The sequence below is a fragment of the Mustelus asterias genome, chromosome 7 (genome assembly GCF_964213995.1).
Source record: "Mustelus asterias chromosome 7, sMusAst1.hap1.1, whole genome shotgun sequence".
NCBI lineage: Eukaryota > Metazoa > Chordata > Chondrichthyes > Carcharhiniformes > Triakidae > Mustelus > Mustelus asterias.
The window spans coordinates 140,996,226-141,017,240 of NC_135807.1; the positions used below are offsets into that span (position 1 = coordinate 140,996,226).

At 44.5% G+C, this 21,015-nt stretch overlaps 1 protein-coding gene across 1 annotated transcript in view; it reads left to right on the forward strand.

Annotated features, from left to right (window-relative positions):
- Window positions 1-20,807, forward strand: part of LOC144496009 (secreted frizzled-related protein 4-like) — an 85,684-nt gene extending 64,877 nt beyond the window's left edge. The window contains exons 5-6 of the mRNA XM_078216967.1: window positions 752-815; window positions 19,965-20,807. Coding sequence (XP_078073093.1) covers window positions 752-815; window positions 19,965-20,147 — 247 coding nt within the window. The 3' untranslated portion in view covers window positions 20,148-20,807. The remainder of the gene's footprint in view (window positions 1-751; window positions 816-19,964) is intronic.
- Window positions 20,808-21,015: the final 208 nt, after the last annotated feature.

Below are 21,015 nucleotides of genomic sequence, written 5' to 3' on the forward strand. Positions count from 1 at the left end.
GTCAAATGCTTTGCTAAAATCCATGTACACAACATATACTGCACTTCCTTCATCAACCCTTCTTGTTACTCCCTCAAAGAATTCAATCAAATTTGTGAGGAAAGACCTTCCTCTAACAAACCCATGTTGACCATCCCTACTAGTCCATGCCTTTCTACATAAATTAATCCTATCGTCGGGATTGATTCTACTAATTTGCTCACCGTCGATGTAAGATTCAGTGCCCTATAATTACTTGGCATTTCCTTCGATCCCTTTTTCAACAATGGAACTACGTTTGCATTACTCCAGTCCTCCGGTACCTCGTCTGTATCTAGTGAGAATTGGAAAATCATCCTCATCTTTGTGGAAATGGTGAACCATGAGGAGGTGGTGGTGCAGTGATATTGTCAGTGGAGTAGAATCCAGGGATCCAAGGTAGTACTCTGGAATTCCCAGGTTTAAATCCCAATATGGCAGATGGTGAAATTTAAATTCCAGAAAAAAATAATCTGGCACTCGAAGTTAATGATGACCATGAAGCTTTTTTTGTACAAATGCATCTGGTTCATTAATGTCCACAGCAATGTGATAGACTCTGAAATGGCCTAGCAAACCACTCAGTTCAAAGGAAGTTAGAGATGGGCAATAAATAATGTCTGCATTCTATGAATGAAAACCCCAATAAAGTATTGCCCAATCCTGTGAGACATATTTTGACCACCTATTTTGTAAAGTTCAGTCTGATGCCGTCCTTTCTGATTCCTCACAGATTGATGCTTTTTAATGGATGTTTAGCTGAAAAATGGAGAGATCAATGGGTTAAACGGTTCAAGGTAAGACGCATAAAGAACAACAGTTTGGGTATTCAGTTTTAAAATGCTAACTGGAAGTTTGTTACGAACTGAAATTGAAAATACAAGAGAAGTAGTCTCATGTATTGTTTATTCCCAGCAGTGTGCTCACTTATTATGGTGCCAAACATAACAAATGATGTTGAACAGATACAGAACATATAGGGTGGAATTCACCCATCCCACCTGTGGCAGGTTTGGTGGCGGGCGGGAGCAGAGAATCTAGCAGAAGCCAAATAGTCAGAAACTCACTGACATAAAATCACGTAGCAATTCTTCCAATAGTAGGTTAAAGGCAGATTGGCCTTTCTGCAGGCTGGTGGTGTGAACACCATTTGCATTCATTTGCATCTTATGAGTGCCCATTAAAACAGCACATGATGCCTTTCAATGCCAAAGTAAAATTATGTCGGTCTAAAACCCGGTTGCTAATGAGTGGCGTGCGCAAGGTGATCCTCAGTTCCAATCTTTGCAAGTCATCGGAGGCAGAAGCCCCTTCACCAAAATCTCTTTATTTACAAATCTGACAACAGCATACAGCTTTCAGTTAGCAGCCTACATTAGGAGTCCCAGAGGAACTGACACTCCTGCTTAAATACAAAGCAAGAGGCTCCCTGATTGGCCCATCAATTTGGCCCTTAATCAGGGAGTTCATATTCTAACAGGCCAACCTCAACTGCCTGATTAAAGTCATTACACAAAGTATGACAGGCAGTGGAGTGCGAGGTGAGGCCGGGGATTGGGGGCCTGATGTAGACAAGGTGGGTGTGCAATGTGGGAGGAGGGCTGTGAGAGGAGAGGGATGGGCAAGGGCTCACGGTGGCAAGCAGAGGGTCATGGGGGTGGATGAAGAAGACATACAATGGAAGGCAGAGGGGAGACCAAGGGGAGGAAAGCTGGACCCCGACTAGCTTGCATGAAAAGTTCGCAAACAAGGGGGTCAAAAAGATACCACATCGTTTATTGGAAGAAGGTAGGAAGGAACTTAAACATGGAATTAGAAAGGCTAAAAGGGGCCATGAAATATCTTTAGCAAACAGGGTCAAGGAGAATCCCAAGGCTTTTTATGCATATAGAAACATAGAAACCCTACAGTACAGAAAGAGGCCATTTGGCCCATCGAGTCTGCACCGACCACAATCCCACCCAGGCCCTACCCCCATATCCCTACATATTTTACCCGCTAATCCCTCTAATCTACGCATCCCAGGACACTAAGGGGCAATTTTGGCATGGCCAATCAACCTAACCTGCACATCTTTGGACTGTGGGAGGAAACAGGAGCACCCGGAGGAAACCCACGCAGACATGAGAAGAATGTGCAAACTCCACACAGACAGTGACCCAAGCCGGGAATCGAACCCAGGTCCCTGGAGCTGTGAAGCAGCAGTGCTAACCACTGTGCTACCGTGCCGCCAACAAGACGGTAACAAGAGAAAGAGTAAGCCCACTCCAGGACAATGAAGGGAAGTTATGCATGGAACCACAGGAATGAGTACTTTGTATCGGTATTCACCAAGGAGAAGGACATGATGGATATTGAGGGCAAGGATAGGTGTGTGAACGCTCTAGGGAATGTCAAAATAGCGAAGGAGGAAGTGTTGAGTACCTAAATTGCATTAAGGTAGACAAGTCCCTGGGGCCGGATAGGATCTATCCCAGGAGACAAGCGAAGAAATAGCTGGGGCCTTAACAGATATCTTCACATCCTCTTTGACCACAGGCGAGGTTCCAGAGGACTGGAAAATAGCCAATGATGTTCCCTTGTTTATGATGTGGAGATGTCGGCGTTGGACTGGATGGGCACTGTAAGAAGTCTCACAACACCAGGCTAAAGTCCAACAGGTTTATTTGGTATCACAAGCTTTTGGAGTGCTGCTCCTTCATCAGGTGACTCAGAAATCTCACAACACCAGGTTAAAGTCCAACAGGTTTATTTGGTATCACAAGCTTTTGGAGTGCTGCTCCTTCATCAGGTGACTCAGAAATCTCACAACACCAGGTTAAAGTCCAACAGGTTTATTTAGTATCACAAACTCATGATACCAAATAAACCTGTTGGACTTTAACCTGGTGTTGTGAGATTTCTTACTGTTCCCTTGTGTAAGAAAAGAAGCAGGGATAATCCAGAAAATTATAGGCCAGTGAGCCTGATGTCAGTGGTGGGGAAGCTTTTGGAGAAGATACTGAGGGACAGGATGTATGTACATTGGGAAGAAAATGGACTAATTAGTGACAGGCAGCATGGTTTTGTATGGGGAAGGTCATATCTCATTAACTTGATTGAGTTTGAAGAGGTGACAAAGATAATTGATGAGGGAAGGGCTGTGGATGTAGTTCATATGGACTTTACTAAGGTGTTTGACAAGGTTCCACATGGCAGACTGGTACAAAACCTAAAATCGCATGGAATTTGGGTGGACTGGCTAGATGGATACAGAACTGGCTTGGTTATAGGAGACAGCGAGTAGCGGTGGAAGGGTGTTTTTCAGAATGAAAATCTGTAGCTAGTGGTTTTAAAGAACAAAGAACAATACAGCACAGGAAACAGGCCCTTCGGCCCTCCAAGCCTGTGCCGCTCATTGGCCCAACTAGACCATTCGTTTGTATCCCTCCATTTCCAGACTGCTCATGTGACTATCCAGGTAAGTCTTAAACAATGCCAGCGTGTCTGCCTCCACCACCCTACTTGGCAGCCAGCGCATTCCAGGCCCCCAGCAGTCTGTGTAAAAAACGTCCCTCTGATATCTGAGTTATACCTCGCCCCTCTCACCTTGAGCCCGTGACCCCTCGTGATCGTCACCTCCGACCTGGGAAAAAGCTTCCCACTGTTCACCCTATCTATACCCTTCATAATTTTCTACACCTCTATTAGGTCTCCCCTCATTCTCCGTCTTTCCAGGGAGAACAACCCCAGTTTACCCAATCTATCCTCATAGCTAAGACCCTCCATACCAGGCAACATCCTGGTAAACCTTCTCTGCACTCTCTCTAAAGCCTCCACGTCCTTCAGGTAGTGTGGCGACCAGAACTGGACGCAGTACTCCAAATGTGGCCTAACCAACATTCTATACAGCTGCAAAATCAGACTCTAGCTTTTATACTCTATACCCCGTCCAATAAAGGCAAGCATACCATATGCCTTCTTCACCACCTTCTCCACCTGTGCTGCCACCTTCAAGGATTTGTGGACTTGCACACCTAGGTCCCTCTGTGTTTCTATACTCTTGATGGCTCTGCCATTTATTGTATAACTCCCCCCACATTAGTTCTTCCAAAATGCATCACTTCGCATTTATCTGGATTAAATTCCATCTGCCATTTCTCCGCCCAATTTTCCAGCCTATCTATATCCTGCTGTATTGTCCGACAATGTTCATCGCTATCCGCAAGTCCAGCCATCTTCGTGTCATCCGCAAACTTGCTGATAACACCAGTTACACCTTCTTCCAAATCATTTATATATATCACAAATAGCAGAGGTCCCAGTACAGAGCCCTGCGGAACACCACTGGTCACAGACCTCCAGCCGGAAAAAGACCCTTCGACCGCTACCCTCTGTCTCCTATGGCCAAGCCAGTTCTCCACCCAACTAGCCACTTCTCCTTGTATCCCATGAGCCTTAACCTTCTTAACCAACCTGCCATGTGGGACTTTGTCAAATGCCTTACTGAAATCCATATAGACGACATCCACGGCCCTTCCTTCATCAACCGTTTTTGTCACTTCCTCAAAAAACTCCACCAAATTTGTAAGGCACGACCTCCCTCTTACAAAACCATGCTGTCTGTCACTGATGAGATTGTTCCGTTCTAAATGCACATACATCCTGTCTCTAAGAATCCTCTCAAACAACTTCCCTGCCACGGACGTCAAGCTCACTGGCCTATAATTACCCGGGTTATCCCTGCTACCCTTCTTAAACAATGGTACCACATTCGCTATCCTCCAATCCTCAGGGACCTCAGCTGTGTCCAATGAAGAGACAAAGATTTCCGTCAGAGGCCCAGCAATTACATCTCTTGTCTCCCTGAGCAGTCTAGGATAGATGCCATCAGGCCCTGGGGATTTGTCAGTTTTAATGTTACCCAAAAAACCTAACACTTCCTCCCACTGTTCCGCAGGGATCAGTGCTGGGACCTCTGTTGTATGTAGTATATATAAATGATCTGGAGGAAAATATGGGGGATCTGATTAGTACATTTTCAGATGATGAAGATTGTTGGAGTTGCTATTAATGCCGATTGTCAGAGGATACAACAGGATATAGATAGATTGGAGACTTGGGCACAGAAATGGCAGATGGAGTTTAATTTGGACAAATAAAAGGTGATGCATTTTGGAGGATCAAATTTAGGTGTGAATTATACTGTAAATGGCAGAACTCTTAGGAACAGGTCTACAGTTCCCCAAAAGTGGCAACACAGGTGGCCAAGGTGATTAAGAAGGCATATGGCATGCTTGCCTTCATCAGCTGGGGCATTGTGTTCAGGAGTTGGGACATCATGTTTCGGTTATATAAAACCTTGGTTAGGTCGCATTTGGAGTATTGCATGCAGTTCTGGTCACCACACTATCAGAAGGACGTGGAAGCTTTGGAGAGAGTGCAAGATGTTGCCTGGTCTCAAGGGCGTTGGCTTTGAGGAGAGGTTGAATAAACTAGGATTGTTTTCACAGAGGCTGAGGGGAGACCTGATTGAGGTCTGCAAAATCATGAGAGGCATACACAGGGTGGGTAGTCTGAGGCTTTTTTCGAGGGTGGAAGTGTCAATTACAAGAGGGTTCAGGTTCAAGGTGAGAGGGGGAAAGTTTAAGGGAGATGTGCGGGGGAAGTTTTTCATGCAGAGTGGTGGGTGCCTGGAACACGATGCCAGAAAATGTGGTGGAAGCAAGCAGATTAGCAACATTTAAGAGGCATCTGGATGGGTACATGAATAGGGAGGGAATAGAACATAGAACAGTACAGCACAGAACAGGCCCTTCGGCCCACGATGTTGTGCCGAGCTTTATCTGAAACCAAGATCAAGCTATCCCACTCCCTACCATCCTGGTGTGCTCCATGTGCCTATCCAATAACCGCTTAAATGTTCCTAAAGTGTCTGACTCCACTATCACTGCAGGCAGTCCATTCCACACCCCAACCACTCTCTGCGTAAAGAACCTACCTCGGACATCCTTCCTGTATCTCCCACCACGAACCCTATAGTTATGCCCCCTTGTAATAGCTCCATCCACCCGAGGAAATAGTCTTTGAACGTTCACTCTATCTATCCCCTTCATCATTTTATAAACCTCTATTAAGTCTCCCCTCAGCCTCCTCCGCTCCAGAGAGAACAGCCCTAGCTCCCTCAACCTTTCCTCATAAGACCTACCCTCCAAACCAGGCAGCATCCTGGTAAATCTCCTCTGCACTCTTTCCAGCGCTTCCACATCCTTCTTATAGTGAGGTGACCAGAACTGCACACAATATTCCAAATGTGGTCTCACCAAGGTCCTGTACAGTTGCAGCATAACCCCTCGGCTCTTAAACTCCAACCCCCTGTTAATAAAAGCTAACACACTATAGGCCTTCTTCACAGCTCTATCCACTTGAGTGGCAACCTTTAGAGATCTGTGGATATGGATCCCAAGATCTCTCTGTTCCTCCACAGTCTTCAGAACCCTATCTTTGACCCTGTCATCCACATTTAAATTAGTCCTACCAAAATGAATCACCTCACATTTATCAGGGTTAAACTCCATTTGCCATTTTTCAGCCCAGCTTTGCATCCTATCTATGTCTCTTTGCAGCCTACAACAGCCCTCCACCTCATCCACTACTCCACCAATCTTGGTGTCATCAGCAAATTTACTGATCCACCCTTCAGCCCCCTCCTCTAAGTCATTAATAAAAATCACAAAGAGCAGAGGACCAAGCACTGATCCCTGCGGCACTCCGCTAGCAACCTGCCTCCAGTCCGAAAATTTTCCATCCACCACCACCCTCTGTCTTCGATCAGATAGCCAGTTACCTATCCAATCGGCCAACTTTCCCTCTAACCCACACCTCCTCACTTTCATCATAAGCCGACCATGGGGGACCTTATCAAACGCCTTACTAAAATCCATGTATATGACATCAACTGCCCTACCTTCATCAACACACTTAGTTACCTCCTCAAAAACTTCTATCAAATTTGTGAGGCACGGCTTGCCCTTCACGAATCCGTGCTGACTATTAGAGGGATACTTACCGAGTAAGGGTAGAAGACTTTCTCTTAGGGCATCATGATCCGAACAGACTTGGAGGGCCGAAGGATCTGTTCCTGTGCTGTGCTTTGTTTTGTTCTTTGTTCTTAAATCTCTTCTGCACCCTTTCCAGTGCTACCACATCCTTCCTATAATGTGGATCCTAGAACTGCACACTATAACTGTGGCCTAACCAATGTTCCATATAGTTCCAGCATAACATCCCTGCTCTTAAACTCTATGCCTTGGCTAAAAAAGACAAGTATACTGTATGCTGTCTTAACAATTTTGTCCACCTGTCTGCTACTTTAAGAGACTGGTGTACATGCGCATCAAGCTCCTTCTGATCTCTGGTAAAATGGTAGGGGGGAAAGCATTGCATGGTCCTGTTAAAAGGTGGTGCATTTTCTGTGCTTCGAGATTTAAAATGCAAGTACAGAGAAAGTCCCAAAATGAAACATTAATATTGTATCAAAAGGCCAAACAGCAGTTTTACCAAGGCACCAGGTTTTTAAATTTAGCGAATCAATTTGAATCAGGCACTTCGATACCAAAAACCTATTAAATTTAGGTCTGATGGTTTTGACAACCTAGAACCAATCCTATTGTGGGAAATATTGATATGTCATCACAGGTATAAAAGAAGAGGGCAGTGGGACATCACTGGCTGTCATAGCTTCATCTATGTTTTGGAGAAAGCACCATTTAGATAGCTAAGATACCAAAGAAGAAAGAAGTTTCAGACAGAAGAATGCCCAGAATATTCCGGAAGACATAAAACCTGATTGTAATTTAGAGAGTGACTAAATTCTATTTTTGTTAATGAGTGGGAATTGTATTTATTTGAAGAGCATACCATTAGAATCTTGTTTTATTCAGGGTTAGTTAATAGAAGGGATTTATTCGGTTTGTTAATAGTTTAGTTAATTTTTTCACTGTGAGATAAATAAATAGTTATGTGTTAATTTTAGAGTGAGTGCCAGGGATTTATTTTGTATTTAATCACTAGAATTCACACATACTTTTTTACAGATTATAAGACAAGGTATTCCTCTTTGGGTGTTTCGGTGTTAGTTCTCAGAGGGGGGATCAACCTCTGATTTATAACAATATGTCAGTCCTGCCATTCCAGGAATAAGCCTGGTAAACCTTCACTGCACTCCCTCAAAAGCAAGAATGTCCTTCCTCAGACTAGGAGACCAAAACTGCACACAATACTCAAGGTGTGGCCTTACCAAGGCCCTGTATAACTGCAGCAAGGCATCCTTACTCCTATACTCAAATCCTCTTGCTATGAAGGCCAGCATGTCATTACTTTCCTCACCACCTGCTGTACCTGTATGCCAACCTTCTGTGACTGTTCCACCATGACACCCAGGTCACGTTGCACTTCCCCTTTTCTTAAACTGCCATTCATTCAGATAATAATCTTCCTTCCTGTTTTTGCCACCAAAATGGATAACCTCACATTTATCCATGTCATATTGCATTTGTCAAGTATTTGCTCACTCAGTCAGCCTGTCCAAGTCACCCTGCAGCCTCTTAGCATCCTCCTCACAGCACACACTGCCACCCAGCTTAGTGTCATCTGCAAATTTGGAGATATTACATTCAATTCCTTCGTCCAAAGCATTAATGTATATTGTGAACGGCTGGGGGTCTCAGCACTGAACCTTGCAGTGCCCCACTAGTCACTGTCTGACACCCTGAAAAGGACCCATTTATTCTCACTCTCTGCTTCCAGTCTGCCAACCAGTTCCCTATCCATGTCAATACATTATCCCCAATATCATGAACTTTAATTTTGCTCATAATCTCTTGTGTAGGACCTTGTCAAAAGCCTTTTGAAAGTCCAGGTACACAACATCCATTGGTTCACCGTTGTCCCCTCTACTGGTCACATCCTCAAATTCCAGAAGATTTGTCAAGCACTATTTCCCTTCAGTGAATCCATGCTCACTTGGACCGATCCTGTCACCACTTTCCAAATGCTCAGTTATTACATCCTGAATAATTGACTCCCAACATTTTTCCCACTACTGATGTCAGGCTAACCGGTCTATAATTCCCTGTTTTCTCTCTCCCTCCTTTCTTAAAAAGAGGGGTTACATTAGCTACCCTCCAATCCACTGGAACTCTTCCAGAGTCTATAAAATGCTGGAAAATGATCACAATGTGTCCACTATTTCTAGGGCCACTTCCTTGAGTACTCTGGGATGCAGAGCATCAGGCCCTGGGGATTTATCAGTTTTTAATCTCAGAAATTTCCCCAATACAATTTCCTGACTAATAAGGATTTCATCTACAAATTTACTGATCAACTCTATGTTCATGTCTAAATCATTTATATAAAACACAAACAGCAAGGGCCCAAACACTGAACCCTGAGGGACCCCACTGGACACAGTCTTCCAGTCAGAAAAACATCCCTCAACCATCACCCTCTGCATCCTGCCACTCAGCTAATTCTGGATCCAATTTGCCAAATTTCCTTGCAATCCATGGGCACTTTGCTATCCATTTGGGACCTTATCAAAAGTCCTGCTAAAGTCCAAGTAGACTACATCAAATGTATTGCCCTCATCTACACCCCTGGTTTCCTCTTTAAAAAATTAAATCAAGTAGAGCAGACACGATCTTCCCTTTACAAAACCATGTTGACTCTTCTTGATTAATCCCTGCCTCTCCAATGTAGATTAATTCTGTTTCTCAGAATTCTTTCCAATAGTTTCCCCACCACTGAGGTTAGACTGACTGGCCTGTAGTTTCCTGGTTTATCCCTGCCTCCTTCCTTAAATAATGGTACCATATTGGTTGTCTTGCAGTCCTTCAGCATCTCTCCTGTGACCAGACAGGATTATTGCTTGCACCTTCGCTATTTCCTCTCGCGCCCATTCAACAACCTGGGATACATTTCCTTCGGCCCTGGAGTTGCAGATCACCCATGCGCTCCTTGAATATTTGCCATTGCAATCTCCTGAGGTCATGAAAGTTGCTACATTAATGTGGCATTGTGCCCTGAATTCCTCAGGCTGAGCTGAGGGAAGTGCAGCAGAGCAAGGTCCCTCTGCCACAGAACTCCCATCAATATCCAGGGTCAAGGCAGGTAATCTCATTTAAATATTTCCACAAGTGTTCATGCTAGTGTGAAGAAAAAATGCTGCTGCTTCTGCCATTCTGCAATATGCATTTGGAGTATTGTGTACAATTCTGGTCGCATTTGGAGTATTGTGTAAATTCTGGTCGCCACACTACCGGAAGGATGTTGATCCATGGAAAGGGTCCAGAAGAGATTTACCAGGGTGTTGCCTGGTTTGGAGGATATGGACAATGAAGAAAGGTTGAACAAACTTGGATTGTTTTCATTGGAGCGTCGGAGGATGAAGGGGGGGGGGGAACCTGATAGAGGTTTACAAGATTATGACAGACTTGGATAGAGTGGATAATCAAGAGTCTTTTTCCCAGGATTGAAGGGTCAATTACTCAGGGGCATAAGTTGAAAGTGAGAGGGGGAAAGTTTAAAAGAGATGTAAGGGGCAAGTTTTACACACAGAGGGTGGTGAATGCCTGGAACGCGCTGCCGGAGGAGGTGGTGGAAGCTGATTCTGTAATAACGTTCAAGAAGCATCTGGATAGATACATAAATAGGCAGGGAATAGAGGGATATAGAAACATAGAAACATAGAAAACTACAGCACAAAACAGGCCCTTCGGCCCCACAAGTTGTGCCGAACATATCCCTACCTTTTAGGCCTACCTATAATCCTCCATCCTATTAATTCCCATGTACTCATCCAGGAGTCTCTTAAAAGACCCTATTGAGTTTGCCTCCACCACCACGGACGGCAGCCGATTCCACTCGCCCACCACCCTCTGTGTGAAAAAACTTCCCCCTAACATTTCCCCTGTACCTACCCCCCAGCACCTTAAACCTGTGTCCTCTCGTAGCAGCCATTTCCACCCTGGGAAAAAGCCTCTGAGAGTCCACCCGATCTATGCCTCTTAACATCTTATATACCTCTTTAGGTCTCCTCTCATCCTACGTCTCTCCAAGGAGAAAAGACCGAGCTCCCTCAGCCTATCCTCATAAGGCATGCCACTCAATCCAGGCAACATCCTTGTAAATCTCCTTTGCACTCTTTCAATCTTTTCCACATCCTTCCTGTAATGAGGCGACCAGAACTGAGCACAGTACTCCAAGTGGGGTCTGACGAGGGTCTTATATAGCTGCACCATTATCCCCAGACTCCTAAACTCAATCCCTCGATTGATAAAGGCCAGCACACCGTACGCCTGCGGGGGCGATTTTAGAGTCCTGTGGACCCGGACCCCAAGGTCCTTCTGATCCTCTACCGTACTAAGAGTCTTTCCCTTTATATTGTACTCCTTCATCCCATTCGACCTGCCAAAATGGACCACGACGCATTTATCTGGGTTGAAGTCCATCTGCCGCTTGTCCGCCCAGTCTTGCATCCTATCTATGTCCCTCTGTAACTTCTGACATCCCTCCAGACTATTCACAACCCCACCAACCTTCGTGTCGTCGGCAAACTTACCAACCCATCCCTCCACTTCCTCATCCAGGTCATTTATGAAAATGACAAACAGCAAGGGTCCCAGAACAGATCCCTGGGGCACACCACTGGTGACTGACCTCCAATTAGAAAAAGACCCATCTATACACACTCTCTGTCTCCTTTGGGCAAGCCAGTTCTGGATCCACAGGGCAGCAGCCCCTTGGATCCCATGCCCTCTCACCTTTTCTAGAAGCCTTGCATGGGGGACCTTATCGAACGCCTTGCTAAAATCCATATAAACCACATCTACCGCTTTCCCTTCGTCAATGTGTTTAGTCACATTTTCGAAGAATTCCACCAGGCTCGTAAGGCACGATCTGCCTTTGACAAAGCCATGCTGAGTATTCTTGAGCATACTAAACCTCTCTAAATGCTCATAAATCTTGTCCCTCAGGATCTTCTCCATCAGCTTACCAACCACTGAGGTTAGACTCACCGGTCGGTAATTTCCTGGGCTATCCCTATTCCCCTTCTTGAAAATAGGAACCACATCCGCAATCCTCCAACACCTCTCCCGTCTCCATCGACGATGCAAAGATCATCGCCAGAGGCTCTGCATGGACTACGTAGAGGCAAGAAAATATTAAATTAGAGAGGCATCTGTGTCGGCACAGATTTGGTGGGCCAAAGGGCCTGTTCCTGTGCTGTATTGTTCTTTGTTCTATTGTCTGGTGTTACCACTAATAAGCTGGAGAAATTAAACAATTTAAACCTATAAATTGGTTACACGGAATTGATTACTCTGAAATAGACTGGACAAGCCTTTCTAAGTTCAAATTACACATCACTGCCTTCACCTTCTCGGGCACCGATAGCACCCCTGTCCAATAGGAGCAAGTTACATTCTCAAAGCCCATTAATCTGTTCCCCTGGACAGGATTTTCCCATGTCCCCCGTGGCCAGCTGAATGGTGGGCAGGGCGGGGCAGAGGGGTGATGGGGGGTGAGAAAGAATGTGGTGGGATGTCCAGAAATCAGTTTTGCGCAAATGTGAAACTATGGCAGGATCATCCACTACTGCCCCATGGCAGGTTGCATTTCCCACCACAGACTAGTGTGAAACCAAGTTGCATCCCACAAATGATACCGATGAAGATTTGTAATGATTCATGTAACTTACATAAAGAACTGTTTGCAGTCACAGTTTGTAAACAATGCAAAAAAAAGGAGACAACTAAAAAAAAACTACACGGACAGTTCAAAGTGAGGTAGAGCACATCTCTAGGGCACACAGAGGGGCGCGGCGGGTGGTGGGGGGGTTACATGAGTTTGAGTGATAATTATAACTCAAACCATCAAGTTCCAGTAGCATCCCAGTAAATCTTTTCTGCACTCTTTCTAGTTGAATAATATCCTTTCTATAATAGAGAGACCAGAACTGTACACAGTATTCCAATTGCAGCTTTACCAATGTCTTGTACAACTTCAACAAAACTCCTGTATTCAATGTTCTGACCAATGAAACCAAGCATGCCGGATGCCTTCTTCACCACTTTGTCCACCTGTGACTCCACTTTCAAGGAGCTATGAACCTGTACCCCTGGATCTCTTTGTTCTATAACTCTCCCCAATGCCCTACCATTAACTGAGTAAGTGCTGCCTTGGTTTGATCTACCAAAGTGCACCACCTTACTTTTATCTAAATTAAACTCCATCTGCCATTCATCAGCCCACTGGCCCAATTGATCAGGATCCTGTTGCAATCCTAGATAACCTTCTTCACTGTCCACTATGCCTTCAACTTTGGTGTCATCTGCAAATTTACTAACCATGCCTTCTAAATTCTCATCTAAATCATTAACATAAATGACAAATAACAGTGGACCCAGCATTGATCCCTGAGGCACACCACTGGTCACAGGCCTCCAGTTTGAAAAAGTACCCTCCACAACCACCCTCTGACTTCTGTCATCAAGCTAATTTTGTATCCGTTTGGCTACCTCATCTTGGATCCCGTGAGATTTAACCTTATGCAACAACCTGCCATGTGATACCTTGTCAAAGTCCTTGCTAAAGTCCATCAACTGCACTGCCCTCATCTACCTTCTTGGTTATCCCTTCAAAAAAATCAAATTCGTGAGACATGATTTTCCACTTACAAAGCCATGCTGACTGTCCCTAATCAGTCCTTGCCTCTCTAAACGCCTGCAGATCCTGTCTCTCAGAATACCTTCTAACAACTTACCCACTACAGACGTTAGGCTCACTGGCCTGTAGTTCCCAGGCTTTTTCCTGCAGCCCTTCTTAAACAAAGGCACAACATTTGCCACTCTCCAGTCTTCAGGCACCTCACCTGTGGCTGTCGATGATTCAAATATCTCTGCTAGGGGACCAACAAATTCCTCCCTACCCTCCCACAACGTCCTGGGATACACTTCACCAGGTTCAAGGGATTCATCTACCTTGATGCGTTTTAAGACTTCCAGCACCTCCTTCTCTGTAATATGTACACTCCTCAAGACATCACTATTTATTTTCCCAAGTTCCTTAACATCCATCCTTTTCTCAACAGTATACACTGATGAGAAATATTCATTTAAGATCTCACCCATCTCTTGTGGATCCGCACATAGATGACTTTGTTGATCCTTAAGAGGCCCTACTCTCTCCCTAGTTACTCTTTTGCCCTTTATGTTTTTGTAGAAGCTCTTTGGATTCTCCTTTGCCTGATCTGCCAAAGCAATTTCATGTCCCTTTTTGCCCTCCTGATTTCTCTCTTAACCCTACTCCTATACCCTCTATATTCTTCAAGGGCTCCACTTGATCCCAGCTGCCTATGCATGTCATGATGTCATGTGCCGCCTCCTACTTTTTGACCAGGGTCTCAATATCCCGAGTCATCCAGGGTTCGCTACTTCCACCAGCCTTGCCCTTCACTCTATAAGGAATGTGCTTACCCTGAACCCTGGTTAATACACTTTTGAAAGCCTCCCACTTACCAGTCGTCCCTTTGCCTGCCCCAGACACCCCCAATTAACTTTTGAAAGCTTCTTTCTAATACCATCAAAATTGGCCTTGTCCCAATTTAGAATTTTAACTTTTGGGCCAGATCTATCATCCTCCATAGCTATCTTAAAACTAATGGAATTTTGGTCACTGGTCCCAAAGTGATCCCTCACTAACACTTCTGTCACCTGCCCTTCCTTATTTCCCAAGAGGAGGTCAAGTTTTGCCCCCTCTCTAGTCAGGCCATCCACATACTGAATGAGAAATTCCTTCTGAATACACTCAACAAATTTCTCTCCATCGAAGCCTCTAATACTATGGCTATCCCAGTCAATGTTGGGAAAGTTAAAGTCCCCTATTATTACCATCCTATTTTTCTTGGAGCTATCTGTAATCTGCTTGCATATTTGCTCCTCAATTTCCCACTGACTATTTGGGGGCCTGTAGTACAACCCTATCAAAGTGATTTCCCCCTTCTTATTTCTCAGTTCGACCCATACAGACTCAGTGGGCGAACCCTCAGAAATATCCCCTCAGTATTGCCGTGACGTTTTCCCTAATCAAAAGTGCAACTCCTCCTCCTCTCTTACCTCCTATTCTTTCTTTTCTATAGCATCTGTACCCTGGAACATTGAGCTGCCAGTTCTGTCCCCCACTGAGCCATGTTTCAGTAAAAGCTATGATATCCCAGTCCAATGTACCCATCCATGCCCTGAGTTCATCTGCCTTGCCCATCAGGCCTCTTGCATTGAAATAAATGCAGTTTAATCTAGACTTCCCTTGTTCTCTGCCTTGTTTTTTGCCTGATCTGCCCAGTACAAGGATTACTGACACTGCTTTTACTATTTAATATGCTCTCTTTAACTCCTGTGCTGTCCTCAACCTTCTCTTCTGTCTCCTTATTGCTTTGGGTTCCACCCCCCCTGCCAAACTAGTTTAAACCCCCCCCCGAGTGGCTCGAGCAAATCTCCCTGCCAGGATATTTGTCCCCCTCCAGTTCAGGTGTAAACCCATCCCTCTTGAACAGGTCACCCCTGCCCCAGAAGAGATCCCAATGATCCACAAATCTAAATCCCTGCCCCCTGCACCAGCTCTCAAGCCACGCATTCATCTGCCTAATCTTCCTATTCCGACTCTCACTAGCACGTGGCACCGGCAGTAGTCCAGAAATGACTACCTTTGAGGTCCTGCACTTTAGCTTTCTGCCTAATTCCCTATATTCACACTTCAGGACCTCATCCCTTTTCCTACCTGTGTCGTTGGTACCAATATGTACAACGACCTCTGGCTGCTTTTCCTCCCCCTTAAGAATGTCCTGCAACTGCTCAGGGTCCTTGACTCTGGCACCAGGGAGGCAACACGCCATCCTGGAGTCTCGACTACGGCCACAGAAACGCCTGTCTGTGTCTCTAACTAGCGAGTCCCCTATTACTACTGCTCGCTTGCTCTTTGCCCGACCCTGCTCTACAGCAGAGCCAGATGTGGTGCCACAGACCTGGCTGCTGCTGGTGAGAGGCTATTCCCCCTCAACAGTATCCAAAACAGTATACCTGTTTGAAAGGGGAATAGCCACAGTCGACTCCTGCACTACCTGCCTACCTCTCCTGGTAGTTACCCATCTACCTGACTGAACCTGTGGCGTGACAACTTCCCTGTAACTAGTGTCTATCACACTCTCTGCCCTCTGTATGCTCCACAATACATCCATCTGCCGCTCCAACTGGACAATGTGGTCTGTGAGGAGCTGCAACTGGACAAACTTCTTGCAGACAAAGCTGTTAGGGAGACTAAGTTGCTCCCTGATTTCCCACATCTGGCAGGAGGAACATACCACTGCCCTAGCTGCCATACTGCCCTTATACAGGTAAAATGATGAATCTCAACTCACCTTTCCCTTGCTTGTGGTCCTGCTGTCGATTTTAATGTTTTACCTCTTCAGTTAATTTGTCATTGCCAAGCTACTCCTTCAAGCTCGTATTCTCCTGATTCAGTTCTTCACTGGACTTGTTCTTATTTGTAGTTGGGCTTATTCTCCATTGTCTCATTCATTTATCTTTCTTAATCTCAGTTTGTAAATCTTTGCAATTTTTTGTTTTCAAGTTTTCTGTCAGACGTTTCATCTTGCTGTTTTAATGTCTTTCCTCGAGCTTTAAGTCTTTTGCTGATTCCTCTTTCTGTTCAATAGTACCTAGTTTTTTGGAAGTCTAATTTCTGTGTTTCACCCGAGGAGAATTCATCATGTTGGATGAATGGTCCGTCCGTTTCATTCCTTTGTGTTTTCTTCACAGTGGTTAAATACAACTGAGTGGCTTGCTAAGCCATTTCAGAGGGCATTTAAGAGTCATAGAGTCATAGAGGTTTACAGCATGGAAACAGGCCCTTCGGCACAACTTGTCCATGCGGCCCTTATTTTTTTAAAAACCCCTAAGCTAATCCCAATTGCCCGCATTTGGCCCATATCCCTCTATACCCATCGAACCCATGTAACTATCTAAATGCTTTTTAAAAGATGAAATTGTACCCGCCTCTACTACTACCTCTGGCAGCTTGTTCCAGACGCTCACCACCCTTTGTGTGAAATAATTGCCCCTCTGGACACTTTTGAATCTCTCCCCTCTCACCTTAAACCTATGCCCTCTAGTTTTAGACTCCCCTACCTTTGGGAAAAGATATTGACTATCTACCTTGTCTATGCCTCTCATTATTTTCTAGACCTCTATAAAGTCACCCCTCAGCCTCCTATGCTCCAGAGAAAAAAGTCCCAGTCTATTCAGCCTCTCCTTATAACTCAATCCATAAATTCCCGGTAGCATCCTATTAAATCTTTTCTGCACTCCTTCTAGTTTAATAATATCCTTTCTATAATAGGGTGACCAGAATTGCACACGGTATTCCAAGTGTGGCCTTACCAATGTCTTGTACAACTTCAACAAGGCGTCCCAACTTCTGTATTCAATGTTCCAACCAATGAAACCAAGCATGCCGAATGCCTTCTTCACCACTCTGTCCACCTGTGACTCCACTTTCAAGGAGCTATGAACATGTACCCCTAGATCTCTTTGTTCTGTAACTCTCCCCAACGCCCTACCGTTAACTGAGTAAGTCCTGCCCTGGTTCAATCTAACAAAATGCATTACCTCGCATTTGTCTAAATTAAACTCCATCTGCCATTCGCCAGCCCACTGGCCCAATTGATCAAGATCCCGCTGCAATTGGAGATAACCTTCCTCACTGTCCACCATGCCACCAATCTTGGTGTCATCTGCAAACTTACTAACCATGCCTCCTGTATTCTCATCCAAATCATTAGCATAAATGACAAATAACAGTGGGCCCAGCACTGATCCTTGAGGCACACCGCTAGTCACAGGCCTCCAGTTTGAAAAACAACTCTCTACAACCACCCTCTGGCTTCTGTCAAGAAGCCAATTTTGTATCCATTTAGATACCTCACGCTGGATCCCGTGAGTTTTAACTTTGGGCGGCACGGTAGCACAGTGGTTAGCACTGCTGCTTCACAGCTCCAGGGTCCCGGGTTCGATTCCCGGCTCGGATCACTGTCTGTGTGGAGTTTGCACATTCTCCTCGTGTCTGCGTGGGTTTCCTCCGGGTGCTCCGGTTTCCTCCCACAGTCCAAAGATGTGCGGGTTAGGTTGATTGGCCAGGTTAAAAAAAAAATTGCCCCTTAGAGTCCTGAGATGCGTAGGTTAGAGGGATTAGTGGGTAAAATATGTGGGGGTAGGGCCTGGGTGGGATTGTGGTCGGTGCAGACTCGATGGGCCAAATGGCCTCCTTCTGCACTGTAGGGTTTCTATGATTCTATTTATGCAAAAACCTACCATGCGGTACCTTGTCAAAGGCCTTGCTAAAGTCCATGTAGACAACATCAACTGCACTGCCCTCATCTACCTTCTTGGTTACCCCTTCAAAAAACTCAATTAAATTTGTGAGACATGATTTTCCACTCACAAAGCCATGCTGACTGTCCCTAATCAGTCCTTGCATCTCTAAATGCCTGTAGATCCTGTCTCTCAAAATACCTTCCAACAATTTACCCACCACAGATGTGAGGCTAACTGGCCCGTAGTTTCCAGGCTTTTCCCTGCAGCCCTTTTTAAACAAAGGCACAACATTTGCCACTCTCCAATCTTCAGGCACCTCACCCGTGACTATCGATGATTCAAATATCTCAGCTAGGGGACCCGCAATTTCCTCCCTAGCCTCCCACAACATCCTGGGATATATCTCATCAGGTCCCGCAGATTTATCTACCTTGATACGCTTTAAGACTTCCAGCACCTCCTTCTCTGTAATATGTTCACTCCTCAAGACATCAATATTTAATTCCCCAAGTTCCACATTGCTGTGGGTATGGAGTCACAAGTAAGCCAGACCAGGTAAGGATTGCAGATGTCCTTCTCTGAAGGACATTAATGAACCAGGGCTTTTATGACAATCGACAATGGTTTCATTGCCATCATTAAACTTTTAATTCCAGAATTCATCTCAACTACAATCTGCAACTTCATGGCCTGGCAAATTCCCTACTCTACCATTACCACCAAGCCAGATCAACCCTGGTTCAATTAACATTGCAGGAGGGTATGTCAGGAGCAATACCAGGCATACCTAAAAATGAGGTGTCACCTGGTGAAGCTACAACGCAAGACTACTTGAGTGCCAAAAAGTATAAGAAGTAATAGAGCTAAGTGATTCCACAACCAACAGATCTGATCTAAGCTCTGCAGACCTTCCACATCCAGCTGAGAATGGTGGTGGAGAATCAAAAAACTCACTGGAGGTGAATTAAACAACTCACTGCTCCTCTTACTGCTTGTCCTCCCATTGCTCTTCTTGCCTCCATTTTCCCACTCCACCTCCTTCTGCTGCTTCACGTCTTGCTGTCACTTTTCCTCCTGCCACCACTCTGTTCTAGGTTCCCTAACACTGAAGAACCTGCCAATATCCATTGTCAGGGCTAATCAATTAATAGAGCAGCTCCAGGTAAGCTACAGAAACATGCTATCAGTGTCTCAGTAAGGACCCTTCAAAAGAGTGCAAAAAAGGGGAGAAATTAAATCATATAGATTGATCACCAAAATCCTGCAAGGTTTTTTTTTTAATGAGCACAGCCTTCATTGCTTAGGTTACAGCAGTAAAAGACCCAAGTATGGTTTATTTTGATAATGTCACACATTACTGATAAAGTATTGTGATGTAATGAAATGTGTTGACCCAAAATGCATTGTTGCCTCGGTGCTTTCTCCAATGGCAGGCACCAAAAGCCGTTTGCCATATTTGATAAGCAAGTGATGCTCCTTTAAAGTTGACTATTCCATGCTGTTTCTTTCACTAATACCTTGTTATTTTGTATTCATTAGCGCTGGGAACAAAGACTGGACCAGCAACAGCAGGTGCGTGTCAGGCAAGAAAGAAATCAAAATGCAGGACGTAGTGAGCGCAGTGGTGGCCCAAAGTCAAACTCTAAGAACACAAATCAAACTCCTGGCAATCCCAGGAAAATCAACAAAACTAAAGGCAAAAAGGAAGCCAAGAAAGTATGAACTAAGAAGTTTCTGTAACTACAATCATCTCACACTCTGGAGGTCGTATCTTGGCTCAGTGGCAGGTTACAAATTGCAGATCATTTTTACCCACATGCTACTTGGTAATTATTGCACTACTGCATTTCAAAATTATCGCATAGCGTCATTAATGCTCTAAAACTTTAAATTTTCATATGCAAGTACTGCTAGCCATATTGATTGGTTTGCGCTAAAAATGGTGAACATCTTTGTATGCATTCAGCTTTCTAGCTTGTTATTTTTCAAAGCAAAGTTATATATGATATCAGTCTCTCCTGATCAACTAATGCTTCTAAGTATTTGGACATTTGTGTACTGAGATGTTTAACTGTACTGCGTGTGTTGACAAAGTACAATCTGTAAGCTAATCTCTACATCTGAATTAGGTTTTCTCCTATGGATTGTGTCACGAGGCATGATATTTTGCGTTACTTATTTAAAATGTTATTCTTCCAACAGGCCAGTTTAATATATAAAACTGCAGATTTTCAGACTGGATTCTGTCTCTGTTTTATAAAATTAACAGCTTTACAAAGTTGTGTAAAGTTCACATCATTCACAAGAGTTTTTATTCCTTCAGGAAGGCATGAACATCTATTAAATGTCTTTACTTCTTGTAGCTTGTACAGATCCACTGCAGATCATTTTAAAACTACTTATGACTTTTACAAATAAAAGGATTTTGTAAAAGGTGCTAAGTCTGAGATGAAAGCTGCATGTACAAAAACAAATGAAGTGATTCCCAAGAAACAACATTTTGATTGTAGTGATTTTATTGGGTACAATGATGTTTTGTTTGCAGGAATTGCTGGAACAGACCTTCAGTGATCTAAAATATCTGCCTGTG